We start from the raw sequence: 26049 nt of genomic DNA on the forward strand, positions 1-26049 counted from the left end.
AGACCCTGTTTTTTTAAAAAAAAAAAAAAAAAGTAAATTTTCTTTGTGCTTCAAGATAGGTATGACTGGGACCTCTTATGATTGTAATGTTGCTTAGAAATATTTTCTCATTCTAAATGATAAGTAAAGACTAATTTTAATTTACTTGATTTCAAATTGTGATTTTTAAATTTTTTTTTCAGCTGACACAGCCAGTGTTAGCAGTTTGAGTCTGTCTACAGGATATACAAAGCGTATTGCATTCCTGTTTGACTCAACTCTTACTGCATTTTTAATGATGGGAAATCTTTCACCAGTAAGTCAAATGCTTGTTTAAATACAAAGATGTTTCAAGATTATAGATATAAAATAACTTAGTACATACATACTTGTATTTCAAAATACTGGATTTATTCCTGAAAGCACAGCTGACTTATATTCCTTAGAGGAATGTAGTAACTTCCAGTGATGGTTGCTTTAGTAATTGGAAGAATCAGTTCCTCACTTCATCTACCTTCAAGTTGAAATATTTTGGAAAGCATAAAATATAAATTTGGTTTTATGTTTAACATGTAAAAGAAAAACGTGTTTCTCTTTTGCAGAACTTGAAAAGTCATGCGGTTACAATGTTTGAAGTAGGCAAACTGTCAGATGAGTCTCTGGACAGCTTTCTTATAGAACTGGAAAAGGTAAATTGAGATTGCATATGTGGGCAGGGCCTTAGAACTTTTCCTTTCCTGCTATGAAACATCAGTTATCTGATGTGTTGATTATCATGGATTTTTGGTATATTCCTGCTCATTCTTACTCATTCACTATTGTGCTACTATGGTGGTCATTTAGCCTTAAACGTATTGAGTGGATGAATGAAGTTTGATTTTTAGAGTGATATGTCTCACTGTTAACATAATTTGATACAATGAAAAATGGGGTACAGAAATCTTAGTCTGAGTGTAATTTTTTAAATAGAATTTTTTCCTAAAATAACCTTCCCCACTTTTTCTTTCCCCTGGAATGACTCTTAAGATCACTTTTTAAGGAGTTTTATCTGAAGTTTTAGTTCGAGTTATCTTAAATCTGTAACTGTGTCCCTGGGTATCGTGTTTACGTCTGTTCTTACTATCCCTTTTAGCATCTTAAAGACTTAACCCATATTTGCTCTTAACTACCTTTTTTCCTGTGAGTACGGCCCAAGTTTTCCTTAGTTCTAAATATTGATTGCCCTTTATTGGTGTTTTTTATTCCCTGGATATTTTATTCTTTCTTTTGCTCCTCTTTGTATGCAAATAGTTACTGTACCTGATCTGTTTCTTGACTAATAATTTTGGTACCTTTTTTGCTTTAATAGAGAACTCCATATATTAAATGTGCTTTTTTAGAAAATTTGTGATTCTGTAATTTTTATAAAAAGAACGTAAGTTTTTCATTGCTCCTTCACAGAATTTTTACTTTCATTAGTGCAGAAATATATGAGATAATCCTTATTATTAATGGGTATCATGCTTTCTATACTTCATCATTCCCTCATTGCTTTTTTTTAATCACTGTGTTAACCCCATTTCTTATTGTGTATCATCTTTTGTTGATTAAGTTCTGGTTATATCAGCTAGTCTTTTATCAATTGTAGCAAATTCCAAGATCATGTCTGCTGTCATTCATTCATATATCTGTATTCATTTTACCACTTAATCATTCTTGGGAAAGCCTGTTAGTCTTTAGTTCTAAATATGGTTTCTTCACTATTTTAAAAGTAGTCTGGTCTTAATTAAGCTTAGTTGGTTGATTTTGTTAATGTATTGTAAATCCAATTTAGTTATTTCCTTCTGTAGGCTTCTGTTTCCATTTTCTGTGTTGTTTCTGGGATGTATGTGTTTTTATATATTAAACAGGGAACTGACTCAGTTGAAAGAGATGGATTAAATATAAGACCAGTGAAATCAGGAATTTCATTTGTTGAGCCTATTACTCTATTTTATTTCCTAGAGGAGGTCATAGTACCTCTAGGCACTCAGTAAATCATGTTAAAGGAGTTTAAGCTCTGTCTTCAGCATTAGTAAAGAGCTTTTTTGAATCATGTATTCCAGTGTACCTTGTAACTGATTATACAAAATTGTGAACAAAATGATGAGAATTAAAGTTTTAATTGGTAACCATAGATTGGGGTACTTTTCTGGGTAAAACAGGGTATGGGTTTTAGAAGCACCCTATTTGGACATATAGCTTATATAATGGTATAATTTACCAATTTGTTGGTTACTATAATTATTAGCTTTACCTGTTATATCTTCATAGAATGTAGTGAAAATGGCAAACTCAATCAAGATTATGATTATTTATTGCTTGGGGAGATTTTTGACTTGGTGCAGTAATGTCTTCATATGCTATATTACATGATATAGAGTGAATGGCATTAGAGTGGTGTTTGCTGCAAAATCTCTTTTCTCTTGGTTTAGGTTCAGAGTACTGGTGAAGGAGAAGCACAGAGATATTTCGATCATGCACTTACTCTGAGAAATACAATACTGTTTCTGCGTCATAATAAAGATCTAGTTGCACAAGCTGCTCAGCCAGACCAACCCAATTACGGTATGGAAAATATACTTATTTTGGAAGACGTGGCCTTGTGAAACTTCTTTCTTAAATATTAGACAGATCATCCTCACTTAGTTATTACAATTTTTTGTAGATAGCATATTGAATTTGTAACTAGAGGCTTGCTTTGTGAATTCCCTTAATCAACTGTTTCTTACTTTATTTTTTTCTCCTCTCTTCTCCTGTGCCACTAACATTTGCTATATTTAAATCTGTTTAGTACCTGTAAAAAGGGTTGGAGTGTTTATTTAAGAAGCGGGATAGAATGTAGAAGAGGCATCAGGTCTGCGGGGCAAACAAATGCTGAAACTTAAAGTGTAGCGAGCATAAAATTTTAAAAAAGGTAAATTCCATCATATGAAAATGATAAATAGGAACTTCCTATTCCAATATTACTGCGATACTAAAGTATTTTAATTAAAAATAAAAGGGTATAGATTATCTCTTTTTTTAAAAGTTGAAGAAACAAACAGTAGCAATTTTAATGTGTTGATGAACTCTAATGTGGTCATTGTGTTAGTTGGGACTTAGTTTTGTGATAGATGGTTCCCAAATCCGATGGTATTAGAATCTGTACCTAGAGATTCTGATTCAGTAGCTCTTGGTGTGGAAAGGCATCCAGGAATGTGTGAAAAGATGATTCCAGTGTTCTGCTCAGCAAGAGAACTGATGGAAGAGCATTTGGCTCAAGTTCTTGAACATTCACAAAAGAGATGCATCTCAGAACATTGTGGTATTTAATTTCAGTCATTCATATACCTAAAAATTCTGTTATTTGGCCAAGAGACATCAGGATCTAAGTCACTCCCATTTCATTATCAATATCTAACTCCCTTTCAACTCAATTTAAAAAATTGAAAGAAATCACCTATCACATATTAATAGTTATTGAGTAGTGAGAACAAAGATGCTGGGTAGTTTAGCTGAGTGAGGCCAGACTCACTCAATATCCAGTGACTTTACTTCTGTAGCCTTAACAGAATTATAGATTGTTGCATGCTGGGCTCTTTTTGAGATCTTTTGTAAACAGTAAATATTTAAAACTAAGAACACTAAATTGCCAAATGCCAAGAGTCTGAAGCACTTATTGATAAGCATTTTTTGATGAATAGCCATTTCTTATAACTAAATATTAAGTTGTGTGATCAAGTAGCAAGGGCATAACCTTGAAGATATCTATGGATAAAATTTTATTTCTGGAACTCTTTAGTCATTTATAGAGATAATAGGTTAGAGTATTTAAAATAATCTGTTACAGCTATCTTGAAATACCTTGGTCTTTCCTATAAATAGGAAAGACTATTCTATGACAGATCATAGAATCTGAGAACATGACAAGTCAAGTATAACCCTTAGGATTAGTTAGGGAAGAGCTAGGAATAGAAGACTTAAATCCTTGTCTCTTGAATTTTTTTCCATTGCCCTGTCCTTTATTGTCTTGAGCACTAAACTTGTTATTGATTTACTCATAAATGTTTGTTGCTTAGGAATATGAACTAAACTTTGTTTTCACTCTGAATAGTCTGCATGCCATTATGTAAGTTAAATGGTAACCCTAAACCTATTCTGTATAAACGTAGTTAAGTATGATTCTAACTATGAAGGTGGGTTTATTGTTGACCATTGCTGGCACCAATTAGAGATTTAATTGCTTAGAGTAGTTGCTAGAGCTCCAAAGTTAAGCATCAATTAACTCCTCCCCCTGAGCCCAAACCTGCAGTTATTTATGAATTTCACTTTTTCAAGCAGCCACTCTTAGCTGGATGCTTTCTCTGAACCACAGAACACAGAAGGTGATTGAAATGATGGTGCCCCACTAATACCATCTTTTCATACATTCCACACACAGGATAGCATAGGCCATTAGTAATGCTTTAGCTTGCCCTGTTGAAAAATGTTGCTTTCTGTAGGAATCCTGCTTGAAATAATTGAATCTTTCTGTTTTTTAGAAAATAGTTCTGTAGTATTGGCGTTTTAAACATCTTGTTTGAGTAGGAAGAGTTTTCTTTTTATGTCACTAGTAATTTAGTTTGAGTACTATTCACCTCATCACATAATGCTTAGTACTGTAAAGCAAAAGTCTTGTGATACTGTCATTGAAAGTAGTTTCATAGTAATCTCTTAGTTTTAAATAGCAAGAGGCTACTACTGGAAAAATAAAAGCAATGTGTGGTCTTCATTGTTCTCATTTTGTAAGTGTGATTTTTGTTTTCAGATATTTTTGTCTTTAAAACATCTTTTCACTATGATCAATATATGTTAGACATAAACCACTGTTTGTAATTTAACAGCCTAGTATGTAGAAATGTTTAAAACTAAACTGGATTTATAGAAGAACAGTCATAGTTTTAATGTTATAAGAAAGTATTCTAACCATTGTGGACTGTTTAGATTTATATACCTTCCTCTTCTAGTATACATTAAATATTTTTGTATTTGACACGGACAATGCTGCATTTTGCCTGCAGGTTAAGAAATGTCCTGGCTTGGGCGGTGGTTCAAGTGGTAGTGTGCCGGCCTAGCAAGTGTGAGGCCCTGAGTTCAAACCCCACCCAGTGCCACAAAAAAAAAAAAAAAAAAAAAAAAAAAGAAAGAAAGCAATGTCCTTATCTTTTTGTGTTTTGGAAAATGGCTTACTTCAAGGATCATTCTTTCTTCACATAGCAAGTGCCCCTTCCCCTTGTTCTCCTGTAACAAGGCTGAAACAAACCCTCTAAATTCCATTTATTTGCCTTGTGAACAATTCTCTGAGCTGCCTGCCCCAACTGATTAGTCAGAACAAGATGTCTGTTCACTAAACTGTGGCTGGGCTTCTTTCTTTCCTCTAGGCTCTCAAACTTCAAAGCAACTCAGACCTTATAGCAAAACATCCTCTGACCTGCAGCCCAGCCCTGTATCACCCTTTCATCACACTTCTTTACACACACCTTGTTTCTGCCTTGTCTCTAACTCTTAAGACACTTACAGACCTTATGATCACTGTTTCGGTGGTCTCCCCTCCGCTATTGCAACAACCGCCTACCCTGAGTCATTTGAATAAAGTCTGTCCTTACTAAATCTGGATTTTTTTATGGGTAGTATTTACCCACTTATGGCTATTGTACAATTTTTCATTGTACTTAATCACATGTAAAGTTTTCTGGTCTTCATAGAATTTTTTCCCCCCTCTCCTTTTCCCAAGCCACTTGCTGCTGACTTACCATTTTACTTCGGGCTGTGTCCTCTGCTGCAGCCAGACGTGTCACTTGGTAGAGACTGCTTTTATTGAGGCTTCACTTGTCAGCCTCCACCTCAGGGTGTGGACCAGTGCTCTTCCTGCCATCTGTAGGACATTATCTCCTCCATAGAACCACAGACTCCTGATTCTTTAACATTTTAAATTTATAGAAACATTGCAGAAATAAGAATATAATTACTTTTAACTCAAAATTCAGGATTAAGTTGCATATCATGTCCTTCCCCCCCAAAATTATTCACCTTGTTTCTGCCTTGTCTTTAACTCTTAAGACACTTACAGACCTTATGATCACTGTTTCAATAGGGCTGTTATCTCATATCAACTTCAGAAGATTTAATATTAACATAGTAATTATTTGTATTCCAGTTTGTCAGTAATGTTAATGTCCTTCTTAGCATTTTTTTCTCCTCCAGTACAGGACCTAGTTTAAGACCAAATATTGTATTTAATCATAATGTCTCTTTCATCCCCGTTATTCTATAACAAATCAATAGCTCATTTTTTTCTTTTATGACATTCCCATTTTTAAAAAACGTCCCTCCTTTGTTGATTTTTCTGGAAAGTTTCTTATCTTAGGAATACATGATGTTTCCTTAGGATTAGATTGAGATTTATTTTCCTATCTAGAATACTATCCAAGTGATGCTGTGACCTTCTAAGGATATGGTATCTGAAGGCACGTGATGCCCATCTGCCTCTCGTTGGTGATGTTAATTTTCATCACTGAGTTAGCCTAGTTAGATGTGCCATCTGATTTCTTCATAGTATAGATAGCTATTTTTGCCCCCACAACTAATAAGCAATTTGTGGGATGTACTTTAACACCTTGGCAAGTATTCTACTTCTCCTCAGTGTTTCTCCCTAGACTTACCATCCAGTGATGGCTCTTTCTGAATTGTGATCGAGATTACTAAGTGCAAATGGGAAATTTTTCCACCAACTCCAGCATTTCCTCTGTGTTTTGAACAACTGAGACTAGGTATTGTCTTGTATTCTTAGTATGAAATTCTTTTTTCAGTGATCTATAATTAGTCATTATTGTCTCAAATATTTTTGTACTCCTATTGCCTCATATTTTGCTTTCAAACTGGTTCCTCTCCTTTCTTTGTAATATGCCCATCTTTTTTTTTTTTTTTAAACAATTCATACTTTCTGACAAAACAATAAGATCTGATCTTACCCTGTGCTTATTTAGCCATTTTCCCTGGCAACCTGTTTGTTTTCCTGGGGAATGGTCTGAGACCAGGTACTAGTGCTGGTTGTGCTCTGTGTTTGTCAGCCCTTTCACCAAGCTGTGAATTTTTAAGGTGCATTCTTACTTGAAAAGGGAGATAGTCTGGCCAACTGATCGTCTGAAGTTTCTTTCAATCTTGAATATCTCTTTTTAAAGAGCAGTAATTTTGATATTTTCCTAGGGGCTTAAAATGCTTGCTGAGTTCATGCTTTATGGATCAGCAGTCTAGGGGACAGATTTCTAAATGAGAAATGCCTTCCCGTGTGGGAGAATCAGAGCTGGGCTGTGATTCTCTTTATGGAGATTGAGAGAAGGGAGAGGAGATCACAGCTTCTTCCCTGGCATTTCAGCTGTCGTAATGTCTGTAGAGTGGCTGCAGACATTTTATTAAAGAACTATAGCCTAATGAAGCACCAATAGAATATAGCTTAAATCCTTAAGTGTCTGAGTAATCGGCTAGGAAATTTTGTACTTAGTTATTCTACCTTTAAATTTTTAAAAAGAAAATCTCAAGGCAGTGGTAAACAGTTGATTTTCAACATATATGTTTCACATGGTAGTCCATTAATTATTCACTGTGTGTCTTTAATCATAATTCAGGTTTTCCTCTGGATCTCTTACGTTGCGAGAGCCTTCTTGGTTTAGACCCTGCAACTTGCAGCAGAGTTCTGAACAAAAATTATTCGCTGCTTGTTTCCATGGCTCCTCTCACCAATGAAATCCGGCCTGTCAGCAGCTGTACCCCGCAGGTAAAGATCCAGATGGTAGTATGATCATCTCATTAAGAAAATAATGAGATTTTATTTTCCTAATTTTAGTTTGCAGATGTCAGATATTAAAAGCAATTTTTGCCAGAAGCAATTTTGTGTTTTATACTGTTGTAAAATGATGTTATATTTAATTTGTAAAGTATAATTGGTATATTTAATTTATATGTCATCTGATTACTTGCGACACATTAGATTAAAATTTTATTCGTGTATAAAGTATTTTAAGGTGAGTATTTTGGGATGCTTTAAGAAGGAAGCCTAGATCATTTTGAAGGATAAGATAAATTTAATTGGGAAAAATCAAGTGTTTTAGAAGTAGGGCTGTGATGCTAAATTAGCTTAAAAGAAAAGATAGTGTTGAAAGCTAGACTTCTAAATAACTATAGAATTTATGTGTGAAAATGGCTTCTGGTCTTTTACTTTTTAGACACAAATCAGTTACATTTATTTGTATACTTAGCATGGAAGGTATGGCCTGTTCATTTTCAAAGAGTAGAGATTATTGTTTTGCTGTTCTCCAGTGCTCTACTGTACCTGGTTTTCTAGATGTGCAGGCCTCAATGGTGTAGAAATCAAGAAGGGATTCTTGTATATTGTTTTTTTGCCTGTGTTGTTCCAGCTGCCTCAGTGAGCACCCATCCTTACCCCAAATTTTGGCCTGTATTCAACAAGAAGATCCTGGCTCTTCGTTTAATCAAACTTTTGTATAATTATGTGTTCCTCTCCACTATCTCTTATTCTTTAACACAACCTGTAGGTATGAACTGTCTGAAAAATCCATTTATCATCTCCATTTAGGAGAACAAGTCCCTTTTTTGAAGCTCAGATTCAAACCTAGGCAGTCAACTCACCAAGTCCAATCACAGACCTACAGTGATAAGATATGCCTTCTTAATCACAATAAGCCCAAACTTAACTTTCATGAAGATACTGCCATTTAAAATTTATGAGGCATTTGCTGCTTAGAAGACTGTACTTGGTCATTTTGAAATTTGGCTTCTTTACATAGGCAGTACAACTTTATCTTACCTGTTTTTTTGATTATAGCATATTGGGCCAGCTATTCCAGAAGTCAGTTCTGTCTGGTTTAAACTGTATATTTACCATATAACTGGACAAGGACCACCATCTCTCCTATTGTCCAAAGGAACAAGACTTCGAAAGCTGCCAGATATATTCCAGGTATGTGCATGAGGATTTTCTTTTCTTCTTCTTTTTCTTTCTTTTTGTTTGCAGTGCTGAGGATGGGACCCAGGACCTTGCACAACATGCTAGGCAAGTGTTCTACTTCTGAGCCATGCTCCTAAGCCACGGTTTTTAATTTTTTTTAGTTACTCATTTATTTGGTGGTACTGAGGCTTGAACTCAGGGCTTCATGAGTGCCTGCTTAGCAGGCACTTTACCACTTGAGCCACTCTGCTAGACCTTTTTGTGTTGGGTATTTTTGAGATAGGGTCTCATAAACCATTTGCCTGGGCTGGCTTTGAACTGTGATCCTTCTCATCACTGCCTCCTGAGTAGCTAGGATTATGGGCATGAACTGCCAGTGCCCAGCTGTATTTTAAGATTGTATTTATATTTGAGAATAGAAATTGGTGACAATACTATAGATAACTTTCTTAATTTTTTTCTTACTTCTAAGCACCATTTTATGTGACTTACTTCTTTCCAATAGGGTTATGATCGATTACTAATAACATCTTGGGGTCATGATCCTGGGGTAGTTCCTACATCAAATGTGCTCACGATGTTGAATGATGCTTTAACACATTCTGCGGTTTTAATTCAGGTATGTTTACCTCACTTGAAACAACTAGTTTTGGATTTTTATCATTAACATTATAATTTGTCTAGCTTTCTATTGAGTTGCAATCAGATGCCAGTTATTTGTAAAGTTGAAATATAAGGAATCAGAGATCTGAGGGTTAGTCCTGGTCCTTTTGCATATGGGGGTGCTAGAACATGGACTTGAACTTGGACTCAGGTTTGAGTTGCAGCCTCACCTTTTGCTGGTTGTGTGACTGTACTTATTTATTTATTTTTTTAAAAGAGCTTTATTGAGACACAATTCGCTTACTATCCAACTCAACAATTTAAATAGTACAATTCAGTGGTTTTTAGTACATTTACAGATTTGTATAGCTGTCAATAATACTGTTTTAGAACATTTTTACCATCTCAAAAATACACCCTCTACCATTAAGTTATCACTTCTGTTTTCTTCTCCCATCTCCTCTTTCCCCCCTCCCTAAACAATAATACTGATTCTATAGATTTTTTATTCTGTACATTTCATATACGTGGAGTCATACATGGTTTCTTTTGTTACTGACTTCTTTCATTTAGTGTAATGAAGGTACATCCTGTTGTAACACATATCAGTACTTCATTACTTTTTCAGGCCAAATAATACTCCATTGTACAGATACCCCACATTTTATTACGTTCATCAGTTGATGGATGTTTGTGTTGTTCCTACCTTTTGACTATTATACACATTTGTGTATGAGTTTTTGTGTGGATATAGATTTTCGTTTGTCTTTGAGTATATAGCTGGGAGTAGAATTGTGTCATGTGGTAAATCCATGTTTAATCATTTAAATAAAGAATTGCCAGTCTGTTTTCCAAAGTACCTGCACCGTGTTGCATTCCTATCAATACTTGGTATTATCTGGCATTTTGATTATACCACCCTAGTGAGTGTGAAGTGGTAGCTCCTTATCATGTGTTGTTGTTATGGTTTTAAAATTTTTTTTGGTGGGGCAGTACTGGGGTTTTGAACTCAGGGCCTTGTGTTTGTGAGTCAAGTGCTCTAATGCTTGAGCCACTCCTCCAGCCTGTAAAGTTTTGACTTGAGTTTTCCTGGTGACTACTAATGTTGAGCCTCTATTTGCTTATTGGACTGTATATTTTGATGATATTCCTTATGCCTTGTTTCTCATCTGTATAATAACAAAACAATAGCTAATGAGGAGGTAGGAAATATATATTTATAGAGTTGTTGAGGGAATGAAATGAGGATGCCCATGTGAAGTGCAGAGGGTACTTTCTGGTACATTAAAATACGTTCTTGGTAATGAATTTATTAGTTCATTAAATATCAATTGAATGTTCTGTGCTACTTAACATAGATACACAAATAAGACATGGTCTCTATCTTTAAGGAATTTAAAGCTGGTGGGAAAAGTTGTATGATCAGTCAGTTTTAGTTTTTGCTGTGTGTGTAAAATTAGTTATAGTGGAAACATTAAAGAGTGGTAACCAATTCAACCTTGGGGCAAGGAGAATGGCTTCAGGGGAGCTGGCTGAATATAAAAGGATGATTTAAGAGTTCTAGGATGTGTAGAGGGGCAGCATGACTAAATTTCTGGCAGGGATTTTGCTTCCTTTTCTTCACTGCTATTTCCCTAGCACAGGGGTTGGCTCATAGTAGTTGTTCAATTAGTGTTTGTTGAATAAATGGATAGGAATATGAAGTGGTGCAGTATATGCATGGACCTATAAGCTGTTTGGTATTTTTGAGAGGAGAGTTGAAGTGAATTGGCATAGTGATCAGAAGTGACTCTGGAGTGTAGAATACCTTGAATGTCCTGTATGGAGCTTATACTTTAACCTGTGGATTGGTGGCAGTACTTTCAGGGTGTAAGCTAGGGATTAACATAGTCAAGTGGAGTTTTTTAGGAATCAACCTGGGGACTGTGAGAATGGACAGGTCACGGGGAAGATACTGAAGCAAGAGAACCAGTTAGAGTTGTGTGTAGTAGTTTAGGTAAGAGATCGGACAACTCAATCAAGGGAAGACGTAATAAGAAGTTAAAGGAGAAGATAGATTATAAAATATCTTATTTGTAAAATCTTCTAAGTCATATTTTATACCTTATATCTTTATGATGTTGCTGAAAAGAATGACAGATGGAAAATTGATGTAAGGTGCTTGGCACTGTACTGAGCAAACAGGCAGAACTCAGTTGTTAGCTGTGGTGGTAATGGAGTGAGGGAGTGCTAGTGATTGAGTCCTGCTTGTCTCTGTCTTGGATCAACTACTCACTCCTTTTTGCCTCAGTTTTCTTTACCTGTAAAATGAACGGTGTGATTGCCAGGGTCTGTTCTGTAGGCAGTATTTAGTGAGTCAAGCCAAGTTAGGTTTTTGGTTTTGTTTTTTTATATTTTTTTGGTACTGCAGAATATGGATAGAAAAACATAAGTAAATAAGTAGATGACATCTGTTTTTAAAGTGCTAAGGAGTTTTGCTTTTGCTAAAAAAGAAATTTTCCCTTTTACATTTCATAATGTAGTATAAAATATAAAATGCATGTTGCTAAGATTTAAAACATACTACACTTAAGATTTTGACTAAAACTGTGTTAAGTCATAAATCTGTCAGTAGAGTAGATGAGAACTTAGAAATATATTCAAACTGTTCTCGTGTAATTTCACGCTGTTATTTCTCTTAATGTATCAGTATTTCTTGAATTTGAGTAGTGTATGGGTCTTTTAAAGGGAAAAATTTATAGTTCCTCATAGTTTGCTTTAGTTTTCCATTATGTGGTACTAAATACATGTAAACATACAATTAATACTTTATGCTTATTGTGCTTACACACCTGTAAACTCAAACCAAACCTAGGAATTAAAGATAAGAAATAGTTGAATGTGTGCATGAAACTAAATTATTTATGACATGGGAGTGACATTGGTTGACTGAGATTTTTTTACACTTAATTTTTGAATTAATGGCACAGTCACATCAGTTAAAAATAAAAGGTGTATAGAGAAGTCACTTTCCTTTGAATCCTATCTCCCCATCCTCATCTCTTTTCCAAATGAGATAATCACATTTATTAGTTTCTGCTGTACCCTTCTGTATGCAAATGTAAGCAGTTACACACCGATGTTCCCCATGCTTTTTCCATGTATCAGTTGGAGATCTTTTCATTTTAGTTCATAGAGAGCTTCCTCTTTCTTTTTGAAGCTAAACCAGAAATATGTATCAGAAATTTTTAAGCACTTCTCTGTTAGTGGGCATTTTGGCTGTTTTCTGTTGTGTAATCACACTGACGTAGCAAGTGTCTTTGAGTGGATGCCATTTCAGTGCAGGTTGTGGGTTTTGTATTCCTAGTTCATGGTGTGCTGTGCTCTTTTCTCTCAGAACTATAGCCAGCCCTTGTACACATGCACTTGACTTCATTCAGTCTTGTCTTCCTGATTTGCCTATAAATCTGTAAGCCCTCCATTTTTTTCCTATGCTCAATTTGAGAAACATTGCACAGTAGGTTAATACACACTTAAAATTGTCATGGCTTGCTGGAGGTATCCCAGTACTTGGCTTCAAACTGTACTGGAAAACCATAGCAATGAAAACAGCATGATACTGGCACAAAAACAGACAGGAAGAGCACAGATAAATCCTTCAGGTACAGCCATTTAGTTTTTAACAAAGAATCCCAAAATGTAAGTTGGAGGGAAGACAACCTTTTCAGAAAGTGGTGCTGGGAAAACTTGATATCCACATGTAGAAGACCAAAACTGTATCCCTATCTTTCTGCTTGTACTAATATCAATTCAGCGTGGATCAAAGATTTCATTGTAAGATTTTAAACTTTGAAACTACTACAAGACAGAATAGGGAAAACACTGGACATATAGGCATAGGCAATTACTTCCTGAATAGAACTCCAGTAGCTCAGCAAATAAGAGAAAGGATTGACAAATGCTGCTGCATCAAACCAAAAAGCTTCTGTATAGCAAAGGAAATAGTTACTAGAATGAAAAGATAGCCTACAGGATGGGAGAAAAATCTTTGCCAGCTATGTGTCTACCAAATGATTAATAATCAGAATTTACAGGGAACTCAAAAAAACCATTAAGCTCCCAAAGAATTAGCAGCCCAATAAATAAATGGGCAAATGAACTGAACAGACATTTTTTTAAAGGAAGAAGTACAAATGACCAATAAATACATGAAGAAATGCTCAGTATCCCTGGCCACAAAGGAAATGTAAATCAAAATGACACTGAGATTTCACCTCATTCCAGTCATCATCAAGAGCACAAACAATAACAAATGTTGGCAAGGATGCCAGGAGAAAAGGAACCCTTATACACTGTCAGTGGGAATGTTAAATTAGTACAGTCACTGTGGAAAGCAGTATGGTGGTTTCTCAAAAAACTACAATAGGCTGGGGATGGAGCTCAGTGGTCAAGTGTTTGCCTAGCATACATGAAGCCCTGGATTTGATCCCCACTACTGCTAAAAACAACCTAAAAATACAACTACCATCCAATCCAACAATACCATTGGGCATAGATCTGAAGGACTGTAAGTCAGGGTACAACAGAGACACTTGCACACCCATGTTGTTTATTGCAGCACTATTCACAGCAACCAAGCTATGGACACAGCCCAGATGTCCTACAACTGATGAATGGATTAAGAAAATGTATACATACACATTGGAGTGCTATGCATTCATAAAGAAGAATGAAATTAGGTCTTTTGAAGGTAAATGGATGGAACTGGAGATAGCATGTTAAGCGAAGTAAGCCAGGTTCAGAGAAACCAAGGTCGCATGTTTTCTCATTTATCCCAAAGATAAATGTATACACAGGTTCAAACATGATCATACACATAACATGTCTGTAATAGTGGGACTGTTTGAAAGGACTTGGGAGAGGAAGGAATGGAAAAGAGAATGATAGTGAATAATATCAAAATATATTTCCCCTGTGTAGAAAGATAGCATAATGAAACAGTGAAAGCTTTTGATTAATAGGGGCTAGGGTGGGAAGAGTAAGGGAGAGTAATAGAGGGGTTAATCTGGTTAAAGCACAATGTATTCATGGGTGAAATTCTATGGTGAAACCCCTTTGAATGTTGCATATATACTTAAAAAATTTAAGACAGGGATATAAACCAGGTCCTTTTGGGTGGGTATCAGTAGGAGGAGGGAGGGTAAATGGACAAGGTGAAGAAAGGTGAATATATATACTTGTATGAAAACAGAACAATGAAACCTGTTAAAATTATTTTAAGTAGGGGGTGGTAAGGAAGAATGGTGGAGGGGATAAATCTAGCCAAGATGCACTTGAACACATATGGAAATGTAACAGTGAAATTCCCTTGTACAGCTAATATATGCTAATAAAACTAACAAAAGATTGTTATTGCTTGCTGTAGAAAAATAGAAAATCATCAAACCCATTATGAGGAGTATTAATATGGCACAATCTTATTTGTTTGCATATCAGTTATTAGAAATGTAGGATTCTGGTGTACCTTTCAACTTTTATTTCTTTGTGTTTAGGGACATGGTTTGCATGGGATAGGAGAAACTGTCCATATACCGTTTCCATTTGATGAAACAGAACTACAAGGAGGTACTTTTGAATTTTATCTGTGTGAACAATTTGATGGAAAAAAACCCTTAGGAAACTTAACTTTTAGATTCTTGAGTATTAGCAAAAGGTAGTTTTTGTCATGAAGTACCATGGTGAAACCCCTTTGAACATTGAATATATACTTAAAAAATGAAAGATAGGGATATATAGCAGGAACTGATAGACCCATATCTTTTATGACCTTTGAAGAATACTGGCTTGTCTTGGAGATGGAGAGAATAAGCAGATGTTTGCCTAGATGGAAGGCTAACTTTTCTCTATAGCTTTTCCCTGTGTTATATATATTCTTTATTCTTTCTTTTTTTTTGTAGTGCTGGTGTTTGGATTTAGGGCCTCATGCTTGCTAGGCAGGTTCTTTACCACTTGAGCTACATCTACAGCCCTTATATACATTATTTTTCAGAGTGTTTTTCAAAGTATTCAAAGTTTTTGCCGGGCATGGTGGTACAAGGCTGTAATCCCAGCACTTGCAGGAGGATGAAGAGTTTGAGGCTAGTTGGGGCTTCAGAATGAGACCCTGTCTCAAAAAATAAAAGAAGGCAAAGTTTTCAGTGTTATTTTACAGATTATTTAATCTGTAAATGTCCACAGTATATACATACAGGCTGCTGCTAGAATTTTATTTTCATATTTAGGTTTTAATGCTTTTTAAAAATTTTTCGGTAATTTAAAAACGGATCCTAATGAACATTTATATATTAATTTATAGTTCATAGAGCAACTGCACATATTTCTTGTTTCAGCATTTTGTTTTTGCTATTAGAAGTAATTTGAGTGGATGCAGGGGTTTCTGCTAAATCAAGAAAACCCAAGGGGAGAGGACCCTGCTTAATGTCATCTCTTCAGATTAGGTGTGGAATGCAAATTGCTCAGAGAATTTATATGAAAGCAAATTGATTTGTCTTTTTCTAGTATGAAGATATCTTTTCCCTGTTGAATATTAAGAAGCTTAAAGTTGTCAGTTGGTATCCATAGTTGATAAGGGCCAAGCATCCCTCCTTTCCCCAAAGGATACCAGAATCTGCAGATGCTTCTCTTCATGTAAAGTGGTGTAGCATTTGCTTAGAACCTATATATGTCCTTGATATATTTTAAACTATCTCTAGATCACACAATACCTAATACAATGTAAGTGCTGTTCAGGTAGTCGTTATAGTGTACTATATAGGGAATAATGACGAGAAGACAAGGTCTGTACATGTTCAGTACAGGTAGAGTTTTTTTCCCACATATTTTGATGTATAGGTTGATTGGTTAATCCCTAAGATATGGAACCCACAGATATACAAGGCCAATTATACATTTAAAGTAAAAATACTATTTGGTTGAAAACTACACATTTATATGGTACTATTTCCTGCTCCATGCAGAGCTGCTATATTGAAATGATTTTTTAGATTCTTACATGGATTTCAGAGAAGAGTGAATAGTTCAAATAATTAAACTTGTATTAATTCTTAGAAGAGCTTACTGTTCTTCCAAAAACATTAGTCACCATTTTCCCCTCTTACCCAAAGTAGGGGAAAGGAAGACAAATTTTGTAAATATCTGTTTCCATTTCATGTGGCTAGACTGCAGAAGACTCACATTTGAAATTAAGATGCTTTCTTCTGCCTATTGTGAATAAATTTGTGCAAAAGCCTGGAAAGAAGATTTTTTCTTTCCCAAAATAGCCCCTATTCAGAAATGAGTACTTCTCTGCTAAATAACTTGACCATTTTATTGTCTAATACTTTATAAGTTCTAAGGACAAAATAATTATTTGCCTAAAAGATTCAAGATAATGACATAAAATCTCATAAATCTATAAAATCTTGACTGATAAGTGGGAGACTTACTAACTTGGGAGATTATTGTGTGAATTATAAAAAATAGGTACCTTCATATTTGGATCTATAGTATCTTTCTCTTTTATATGTGAAACCTCTAGTTAATATCTAAACTCAGTAGGCTTATGATTTCAGGTATATTGTTAGCATCAATTTCAATAAGAATTAACTAGTCAAATTTTTAAAAATATTATTTGTATTCAGTACACTTCCTGATAGAAACCCACCAACTAAGTATTTCTTGGTAGAATAGACCCACAAAGAACAGCTTACAAAACCTGCCACTGATTGACCCAGTTTGCTCACTTAGCAAGAAATTTGTTTTGCCACAGCAATGCCTTCTGAAGACTGTGAATACATTGTATGTGAACAGCTTTCTTTTGCATAAACATTAGAATCAATCTTGATAGACTAAATTAGGACTACTTTAAGAATTATCAAACTATGTAAGTTTTTTGTGTTACGAAAGTTGACTTGTGTGTTATCTCTTTGTTCTTAGAGTTCACTCGTGTCAGTATGGGTGTTCATAAAGCATTGCAAGTACTAAGGAACAAAGTGGACTTACAGCATTTCTGCGGATATGTCACCATGTTGAATGCTTCTAGTCAGCTTGCAAGTAGAAAACTCAGTGATGCTTCTGATGAAAGAGGTTAGCCAACAGAAGGGTTCTTTGAATTAATATAACTAGTTTTAAGCTTAACATACTCTTAATAAAAGCAGACAGGCTTTTGTGGGAATGTTGAATTATTTAATACTTTTTACTGAAGAATAAGAAAATATTCTGTAGTATATGCTTTGGACAAATACTGTTATTCAAATGGAGAACACGCCAAATACATAACTAAAGAAATGATGCCCTTGAGCTGGAATATAGAATGGCTATCGGGTTCTAGGCCTGTATTGTCACAGACTCAAAGAAAGCCTTAGGATGATGGTTTCAAAACTCGTCATCTTGTAAAAATGCTTCCAAAATGTACCTAGTGGTTAGTTTCCAAGTTCTGTTAGACTCTGGAAATGTCTCATATCCATTTCCTTCCCTCTCTGTTCTTTTTAAGTTCTCTATAACTACAAATCTAGTCTAGATCTTGATTCCTTAAATGTGTGTTGTTGCAAATATTTCCTGCTTAGCTTTCCTGGCCTCCTTTCTGTTTATAGTCTGTCCTGCATATTACCAAAACTTACCATGCTACATTTTTTTCTATTTAATTTAAAAATACATTTTCAAATCATCTTACTGATTATTTCTGCTCTTTCTTAATACTGGTTTGTATGTGGTTTTGGCTGCCATGGTATCAACTCTGGTCTGTTAACTGTGGGAGACCTTTCAAGTGTCTGTCACTGGTGGACTATATTTTATGAGCCTTTTAGTATGAAATCCTGAGGAAATGTGATTGATTACTAGCCATCTCATGGATTGGATTGTCTAATTTGTGTTAGATAGGTATTTCTGGGCCTTTTATCTTTGCCCAAAGGAATTGGATATCTTTTAATAACCGATGGCCAAATATTGTAGGAACATTTCATGAAGAGGGCTTAGTTATTTCAAAGTGTGTCCACCATAGCTTTCATTTTTTATGTCATTCATTCCACAAACATTTAGACAATAAATACCTGTTTCAGTGCTGGAGATCCTTAAAATAGTAAGACCTGATTTTATTTCAAGGTATGAAACCCTCAAGGGAGACAAACAAGTGAATCAGCCTACAATGAGGATTAAAAGATTGTGATAAGGGACTGTTTGACGCACCAGTGCAGGACAAAGAAGGCATATCTCAGCCCAGCTGAGCCACTAGGGATGGCCTCTTCAAGTAGACTTTAAACTGAGCTTTGGAAAACGAGTTAACTGCTTTATCTAGTGATGGTTGATTTTTTTGGAAGGTGTCAGCCCTTCAGGCAGAGGGAGTTAGGAAGCTGTGTATCTCATCTTAGCCAAAAGAAAGGATTTGTTGGAGAGAAGTAGAAGACGAGAGTAGAGAAGTCAGTGTAGTCTAGAATGTCTTGGAGGATCTTATGTGCTGAAAGGGTTTTGAAGAGCACAGATGTAGTAAGACTGCATATGTCCATGGTGATGTCATGGCCTTATCAGTGATGTGTGTGAAAGTCTGAACTTGTGTTCCACTTTTTGGGTGTGGGATTCTTTAGGCCAGGGTTTCTTACCCTTGGCACTATTTGCGTTTTGAGCTGGATAATTCTTAGTTGTGGGGGATTGTACATGGTGGGTATTCAGCATCCTGGATATTGATAGCATCCCATTCTCATTCAAGACAACCAAAATTGTCTCCACACACTGCCAAACACCCTTGGGGGACAAAAGAACCCCTGCTTTAGGCAAAAGAGTACTCATTTTTTGCCACCATCATTACTATCACCTGAAACCCTCTTTGTGTTAGGCCTGATTTATTGAGAACTTTGGTTGACTACTAGAATCCTAATATTGCTTATGCTCTTTAATTATAAGGAGAACCTGACTTGGCTTCTGCCTCAGATGTAAATGGGAGTACAGAATCATTTGAAATGGTCATTGAGGAAGCCACTATAGATTTGGCAACAAAACAAAACTCTGGTAAGATGTTAACAATTCTTAGCAGTTTTGTTAGACTGATTTTTGAGGCTTAACTTTTTTGTTAAGCCATTGCCTGTTATTTGTCTGTTCTTATTATCCATAGTGAACTAATTAATAATGAATTCTTTAAGAAACATTCTATATACTTAGAATAATAATTCAAATACTATAAAATGATGACCTGAGAATGAATAATTTCATTATTCTTGTGTAAATATTTTTACTCAGTCATTTATTCATCTTGCAAATATCATGTAATATCCTTTTTAGGTAAATAACTATTTTGAACATTTGATGAATGTTCTCTCCAGACACAAGTAGATCCATCAAACAACGTGCTTTTCTCTTTCAAGGTTACCAGAGCCTTCCATCATTACCATCAATACCCACCCCCTGCTCCCCCAACCCCCTACCCCCCTCCTTGCTCCCACTCCCTTGCTGGGCTCCCTGGTGAATATCACTGGGGCAGGAGGAACCTAGGAACCTCAGGTTAAGGAGGCTTTTGTCACTAATACAGTATATATGTATAAGTGTGACTAACAATAAGTTTTGTCTCCTTTTTTTAGGTGCCACAACAGAAGCAGATTGGGTTCCTCTTGAGCTGTGCTTTGGAATTCCTTTGTTCAGTTCTGAATTAAACCGGAAAGTTTGTCAGAAAATTGCTACACATGGCCTTTGCAGAAGAGAGAGGTGAGGGCTTTCATTCATTGTCATATTTTCATTTACTCAATTTTTAAACTGGCAGTAAAGTTGCTGTGTTTTTCTTTCTTTTATTCCACACATGCCCTGTATATGTTTGTTCATGAAATAAAAATTGCTAGTTTAGAGTTTTTCAAAAGTAAATTTCAGTAGATCAGAAGTTAGTCCATAAGCAAACATCTGGACACATGCTTTTGTAAATTATATTTGCATAGATACCCAGGTTCAGTGAGGTTGTGGTAAATGGGCATGCTCATGGAGTGTGAACCTAGTTTTGTTTTTAATATATAAATGTCTATGGAAAATTCTTACTGTGCACATCGCTTTCTCTTACACTATACACACTCAAGTTATATTACTAATAATTGTGCCTTGTGGTGGAAAAATGACTTTTTAAAGTTTTTCTCTATTTCCTATATTTTCTGAAATGAGCACGTATCGCTTTTCAGTGATAACACCTAAGTTTAATCTCAGACACCACCTCTGCAGTTCTGGAAAGGTTCTGAGACCAGCTGGGTGAGCAGGAGAGCATATCACTGAACCCAGTTGTCACTGCAGGTGGCTTGGAGAGGAGATATCCACAGAATCTCCCTGACTTTTATTTAGGGAAACAAACATGGATAACAAAATTCATTTAATTGGCTCAGTGAAACTTATATCAGAAAATTGGTAGGGCTTAAGTGATAATTCAGCAAGTATCCTCTGAAAGTAAAATAACATACGTGAATAAAATCTGGAAGGAAAGATTGTCACTATGATTTTCACTGATTTACAAGTTTAAAAGATAATTCACATGGGTAGGTTGGTATGTGTCATAACTGTTGGAATATTTCTCAGATTGTCTTTTAAAATTATTTTGGAAATTTGAAGTTTGCCACAGTTTCTGCCCCTCAAAGTGCTTATTAAATCTTTATTTTAAATGTTTCTTTCATTGCTGTTTGTATTTATTAATTGTTTAAATGTTTTCTTTGGAAACAATAACTTTGATTTTGGTTGTACATTATATTTTATTGCAAAGTGGTTCTTTTATACACTATTCTTATTGTTAAAATAGGCAAAAGTTTTATTGATGAAAATCATTAAAAATTTTTTTTATATGATTAATTAGAATGCACATTCATACATGAATGCTTTTTTTTTTTTTTTCCTTTCCGTACTGGGACTTGAACTCAGGGGCTACACTGTAAGCCATTCCATCAGCCCTTTTTGGTGATGGGTTTTTGTCAGGCTAGGGTCTTGTGAACTGTTTGCCCCAGGCTGGCTTCAAACCATGATCCTCCTGATCTCTGCCTCCTCCTGAGTAGCTAGGATTATAGGCATGAGCCATCAGCGCCCAGCCATAAGTGCATTTAAATTGATAAACTTAAACTCTTGTCAATTAATTTAGTTTGTGTCATTAATTTTGTCTTAAACTTTTTCTCTTCTTTTTTTCAGCCTTCAAAGCCTCTTACATTCCAGTAGAAAACTCTCTCTTCAAGTCCTTAATTTTGTTCACTCATTCCAGGTAAAAAAACTCAAATGGTATTTATATAGAGCTTTCTAGTATGTGAATTCCTTCCATGTTTGTTTGAGTCTCTACAGCACTGAGACATGAAATAAGCACTAATTTTGTTTTATAAATGAACACTGTAAGATTGATATGTATATTTCATTGGCCAGGTCTGCACATACTAAAGCTTGAACTCCTCATTCTGTGCCAGTGCTTCATTCCAGCAGAACCGCATTAAGCATCTGCTGCAGCCACACACCATGCTGGGTGCTGGGGGCAGGTGTGGTAGCCTCTGCTAGTACCTCTTCCATACTGGGAAGGGCATCTGTTGTGCCAGTGAAGAAGGCCAGTGTGGACCGAGAAGGATATTGTAGACTTGATTTATAGATGAGCTCTGAGAGTGGAATACTTCTGTTTAGAATATCTGATCCAACGTTATGACATCAACATTTTGAAGTTTTATTTCACTCATTCATTCAGTAAATTCTTGGGTCCACCCTACACCAGACCCTTTGCCAAGTGCCAGGGAGACAGTGATGTATAAGATAATAATGGAGTATGTAGTGTAGACTTTAAAATATGTAAGTAACTGCAGATTTCAGTAAGTACTTAAAGGAGACATAGTGTGTCACGTTTTTAGTGGTTTTCTCCTGGTGGGTGATACTTTGAGGTAGGTCCAGTCTTCTGAGACCTAACTTTTCTTCTTATCCTGTAATCTCGTAGTCTGTTATTTCTAGTTATTTCAGAGCACTTACTATAATCTGACTTGTATTGTCATTTTTGCATATGTGAATACCTGTCATTATTTTGGATTTGTGAGGTAGATCTTTGGGTCCCTTTTGTGCTTTATATTCTGTGGCCATTTCTCAAGTAATCAAGATCTATATAGTTCATTGGTTATTGTAACTGATTTTGGTTTGGTTAAGTGGTTCTTGCTAAACTGAGTGTATCTCTTGGTCTTTTTAGGAAGGTGCTTCAACACTGGATGTTCACATGGAGCCCAGTTTTTCAAGTTTGCTTTCACAGTCATCCTATGCTGATGTGGGAGTTCCTCTTCCTGCAAAAAACTTAATATTTAAAGATGGCATCTTATCAGAATGGAGTGGACGGTCACCTTCCTCCCTTCTTATTGCTAATCTCCATTTGCAATAATTTGATTACATCATTTGTTGATCACACTTTCTGCCTTTTTCTTTCTTTACATTAGCTTTATAATGTTAGCCACTAAAAAGCACCCTGCTGCTGCGGTGCAATTGTTGCTTCACTGATACTAATACTGCGTGTCGGGAACATGCTCTTGTTTTCTGAAGTGTTGTCATTATTGCACATCTCATGTCAGCGAAGTGCTTTTTAGCAGCAAGCACTGTATTTTTTACCTTAAGACAATCTGCATTTCTTTTATATAAACTAAGGATATACTTTATAGGCTTTATGATGACTGTTGTGTTTATAAGCAGTCACTATGAAAATTGCAATGGTAATTTTATATGTTAGTTTATTGGACATAAATCTTGTTTAATTTTATATTTTGTTACCTACACTTTAGGGGATCAAGGGAAGAGATGGGACTCTTCCTCTGAAAAGGCTTCTTTGTACTTAAAGTAGTAAAGCTGTTAAACAGAAAACATCCAGTATTGAGAAATGGTAATGGGGCATTAAGAATTCTGGGGATATCTGTAAATTATGTATATCAATTGAACATCGTGGAAGATATGTAAATCAGCATAGTTATGTATAGCTTAGCCTTGATTTATAAGGTCTTAACTCTTGACTATTCATTGGCATCTCATGAGAAGCTTTGGAAGACATTCTATTTTTAAACAATGTTTATATGTGGACTTTTGTCGCCACTCACCTTGGGCTTTATATTTTCATAGAGTCTTTATGAAAAAATAGAATTTATTTTCCACTCATAGCTGAGGCTGCTGCACGTCTGATTGATTTTTTTGTTTTGTGTGATTTTTTTGTTTTGTAGCTTTACCAATGAATGGTTATGGAAGTTGAAGGATTGTTATTTTAAATTAGAATTATATTAGAAGTATTAAGGCTGTATCTTCAGATCAGAATACTTCAGTGATAAACCTACTTTGAAGACATATTCTTAAGCAATTTGGATCCTAAATTTATATTATTAGTTTTGGAGGAAATAATAAGGAAAATGAATAATTTCAAAGTAGATCTTGAGTCATTCTTTTAATATCTCAGATGTCAATTAGAATAACTTGGAGTCACTTTCTAAACTTTTCAACTTACCTTCCTTGGGAAGTTTGTGCAGTGTTATAGTTTAGTTTAGCTCCTCCTCTAAGGTAATGGTTTGCTAGTTTAAAACTGTAACCACACTAATGGTAAAACAACATGTATCTAAAACACTTAAAGCATTAGAAAATTTGAGGATGTTCTAGCCTGACATTTCTGCTGGTGATTTTTGTTATTTATAGAACTGATATTTGTGTATTTAACATACTTCAGGAAGTACATGCCTTTCTTAAAACTGTTAACATAACCATGCATTTATTACCATGGCCTATCTATAGAATTTCATATTTTGGACCAGGTTATCTGTGGCACAGCTAGTGCTGTATTTGGGCTAAATGCAGAATGTTTAGCTTTCTCCTTTGTCTTATATAAGGTAGAAACCATATGTATGTTATGTTTGTCTATAAAAGGAAAAATACATATTAATACTACAATAATTTCTTATGACTGTGACTCACTCATTTTTCCAATAACTGATACTGTACATTCCTAGTGCTATTAGTTTTATATGTAGTAACTTTTACAGCTTTTCAACTGAAAGTTGGAAGTAGTTCTTTTGATCAGGGCTTTTCAATCTCCTTTAAATTTGCTTCTTTTGAATTAACTGTAGTTGTTTATTCTTGCATTCACTATCTAAACAAATTTTAATGACATGTTCACTAATAAAAAATTGGACATTTGTATTTGTTGACAGCTGATTTTAAAGCTTAAAATATGGGGGTGATATGCTGCTATATTTCCTTTAAGAGATAACAGAGGAAGAAATAGAACCTAATAGTGATCATGAACTTCAGGGAAAGTACTGAAAAGACACGGGTTCAAGCACGGTTTTTGTTGTAGAATGGGAGAGAATCATCGTAAAATTTCCATCTGCAGACTCATACTCTTAATTTGCATTTATAGAGCTTTTAGCAAAATGTGAAATGCTGATATTTGTGCTTTGCTTTATGAATGTGGCTCTTGTTTTATTCATACATTAACTCATGTAAAGATGTATTGCTTAAATCATATAAAAAAGTAAATTTAAAATACAGTGTTTGTTATTTGCCAAAGAAGATTGAAGAAAAAATTTTATGCAGTTATTTTTCAAATGTTTAATTTCATTTGGCTTTGTGCCACCTCCCCTCATTTCTTCTTCCCCCATCCCTTACTGAAGCTTAGACCAGGGCAAGCAAACATGCAAACATTCTTTAGAAACCAAGAAAAAAGAGCTAATAGCAGAAGGGGTGTAGAATTTATTAGGGGTACAGTTTCATCTCTTTTTTTTTGAAATACATAGTCAGATGGTTTTGTATTTGTCTTGGGGGAGAATATTGTGTTTTCTCTGCCATTCATCTGTGTTTTTATGTTCAGTATTTCAAACACAGTTTGTATTAAAAGATTTTAAAGTACCAAAACTGTAATTGAGTACAGTGAATTGTTTTCTGTTACGATGTTATTATTATAGAATGAAATGTATAAAGTGTTGTCAATTTGATTATTGACACATATAACATGTTTACAATAAACTGGTGTTGCTCAAGTCCCTATGAAGATGCGTATAATCTTCTGAAAGTTCTTTTCTTAATTTTAAATACAGCTGTGCTTCCAGTACTGTGTCTTTCCTGTACTTTTTTTTTAGATAACTACTTAATTTTGTGCTAATTTCACATTTATGGGAAAGTTACAAAGATAGTTCAGAGATGTTCTTTGTACCCTTCACTAAGCTTTCCCTAATGTTAACACTTTATGTAAACATGTAATTGTCAAAACCGAGAAATTAACATGGGTACAATATTTATAAAATGCAGACTTCATTGGGATTTTTTCACTAATGTCCTCCTTTTACAGGATCCAAGCCAGGATACCACATTGTATTTATTTAGTCATCAGTGTCCCTCTGTGTCCTCAGCTAATGATACTTTCTTAGTCTTTGATGACCTTGACATTATGAAGAATACTGGTCAGTTACTTTAGGAAGTTCTTCAGTGTGAATTTATCTGATATGTTCTCATGACTACAT

The 26049-nt window shown here is 35.1% G+C and overlaps 1 protein-coding gene across 1 annotated transcript in view; it reads left to right on the forward strand.

Moving 5' to 3' along the window:
• Fam91a1 (family with sequence similarity 91 member A1) overlaps nt 1–25580 on the forward strand; it is a 42570-nt gene extending 16990 nt beyond the window's left edge. Inside the window, exons 13-24 of the mRNA XM_020182262.2 lie at nt 183–295; nt 582–668; nt 2433–2565; nt 7644–7792; nt 8861–8995; nt 9489–9602; nt 15118–15190; nt 17540–17689; nt 19499–19603; nt 20170–20293; nt 21737–21806; nt 22758–25580. Coding sequence (XP_020037851.1) covers nt 183–295; nt 582–668; nt 2433–2565; nt 7644–7792; nt 8861–8995; nt 9489–9602; nt 15118–15190; nt 17540–17689; nt 19499–19603; nt 20170–20293; nt 21737–21806; nt 22758–22943 — 1439 coding nt within the window. The 3' untranslated portion in view covers nt 22944–25580. The remainder of the gene's footprint in view (nt 1–182; nt 296–581; nt 669–2432; nt 2566–7643; nt 7793–8860; nt 8996–9488; nt 9603–15117; nt 15191–17539; nt 17690–19498; nt 19604–20169; nt 20294–21736; nt 21807–22757) is intronic.
• Nucleotides 25581–26049: the final 469 nt, after the last annotated feature.

Source organism: Castor canadensis, chromosome 3, assembly GCF_047511655.1.
Source record: "Castor canadensis chromosome 3, mCasCan1.hap1v2, whole genome shotgun sequence".
NCBI classification, from domain to species: Eukaryota; Metazoa; Chordata; class Mammalia; order Rodentia; family Castoridae; genus Castor; species Castor canadensis.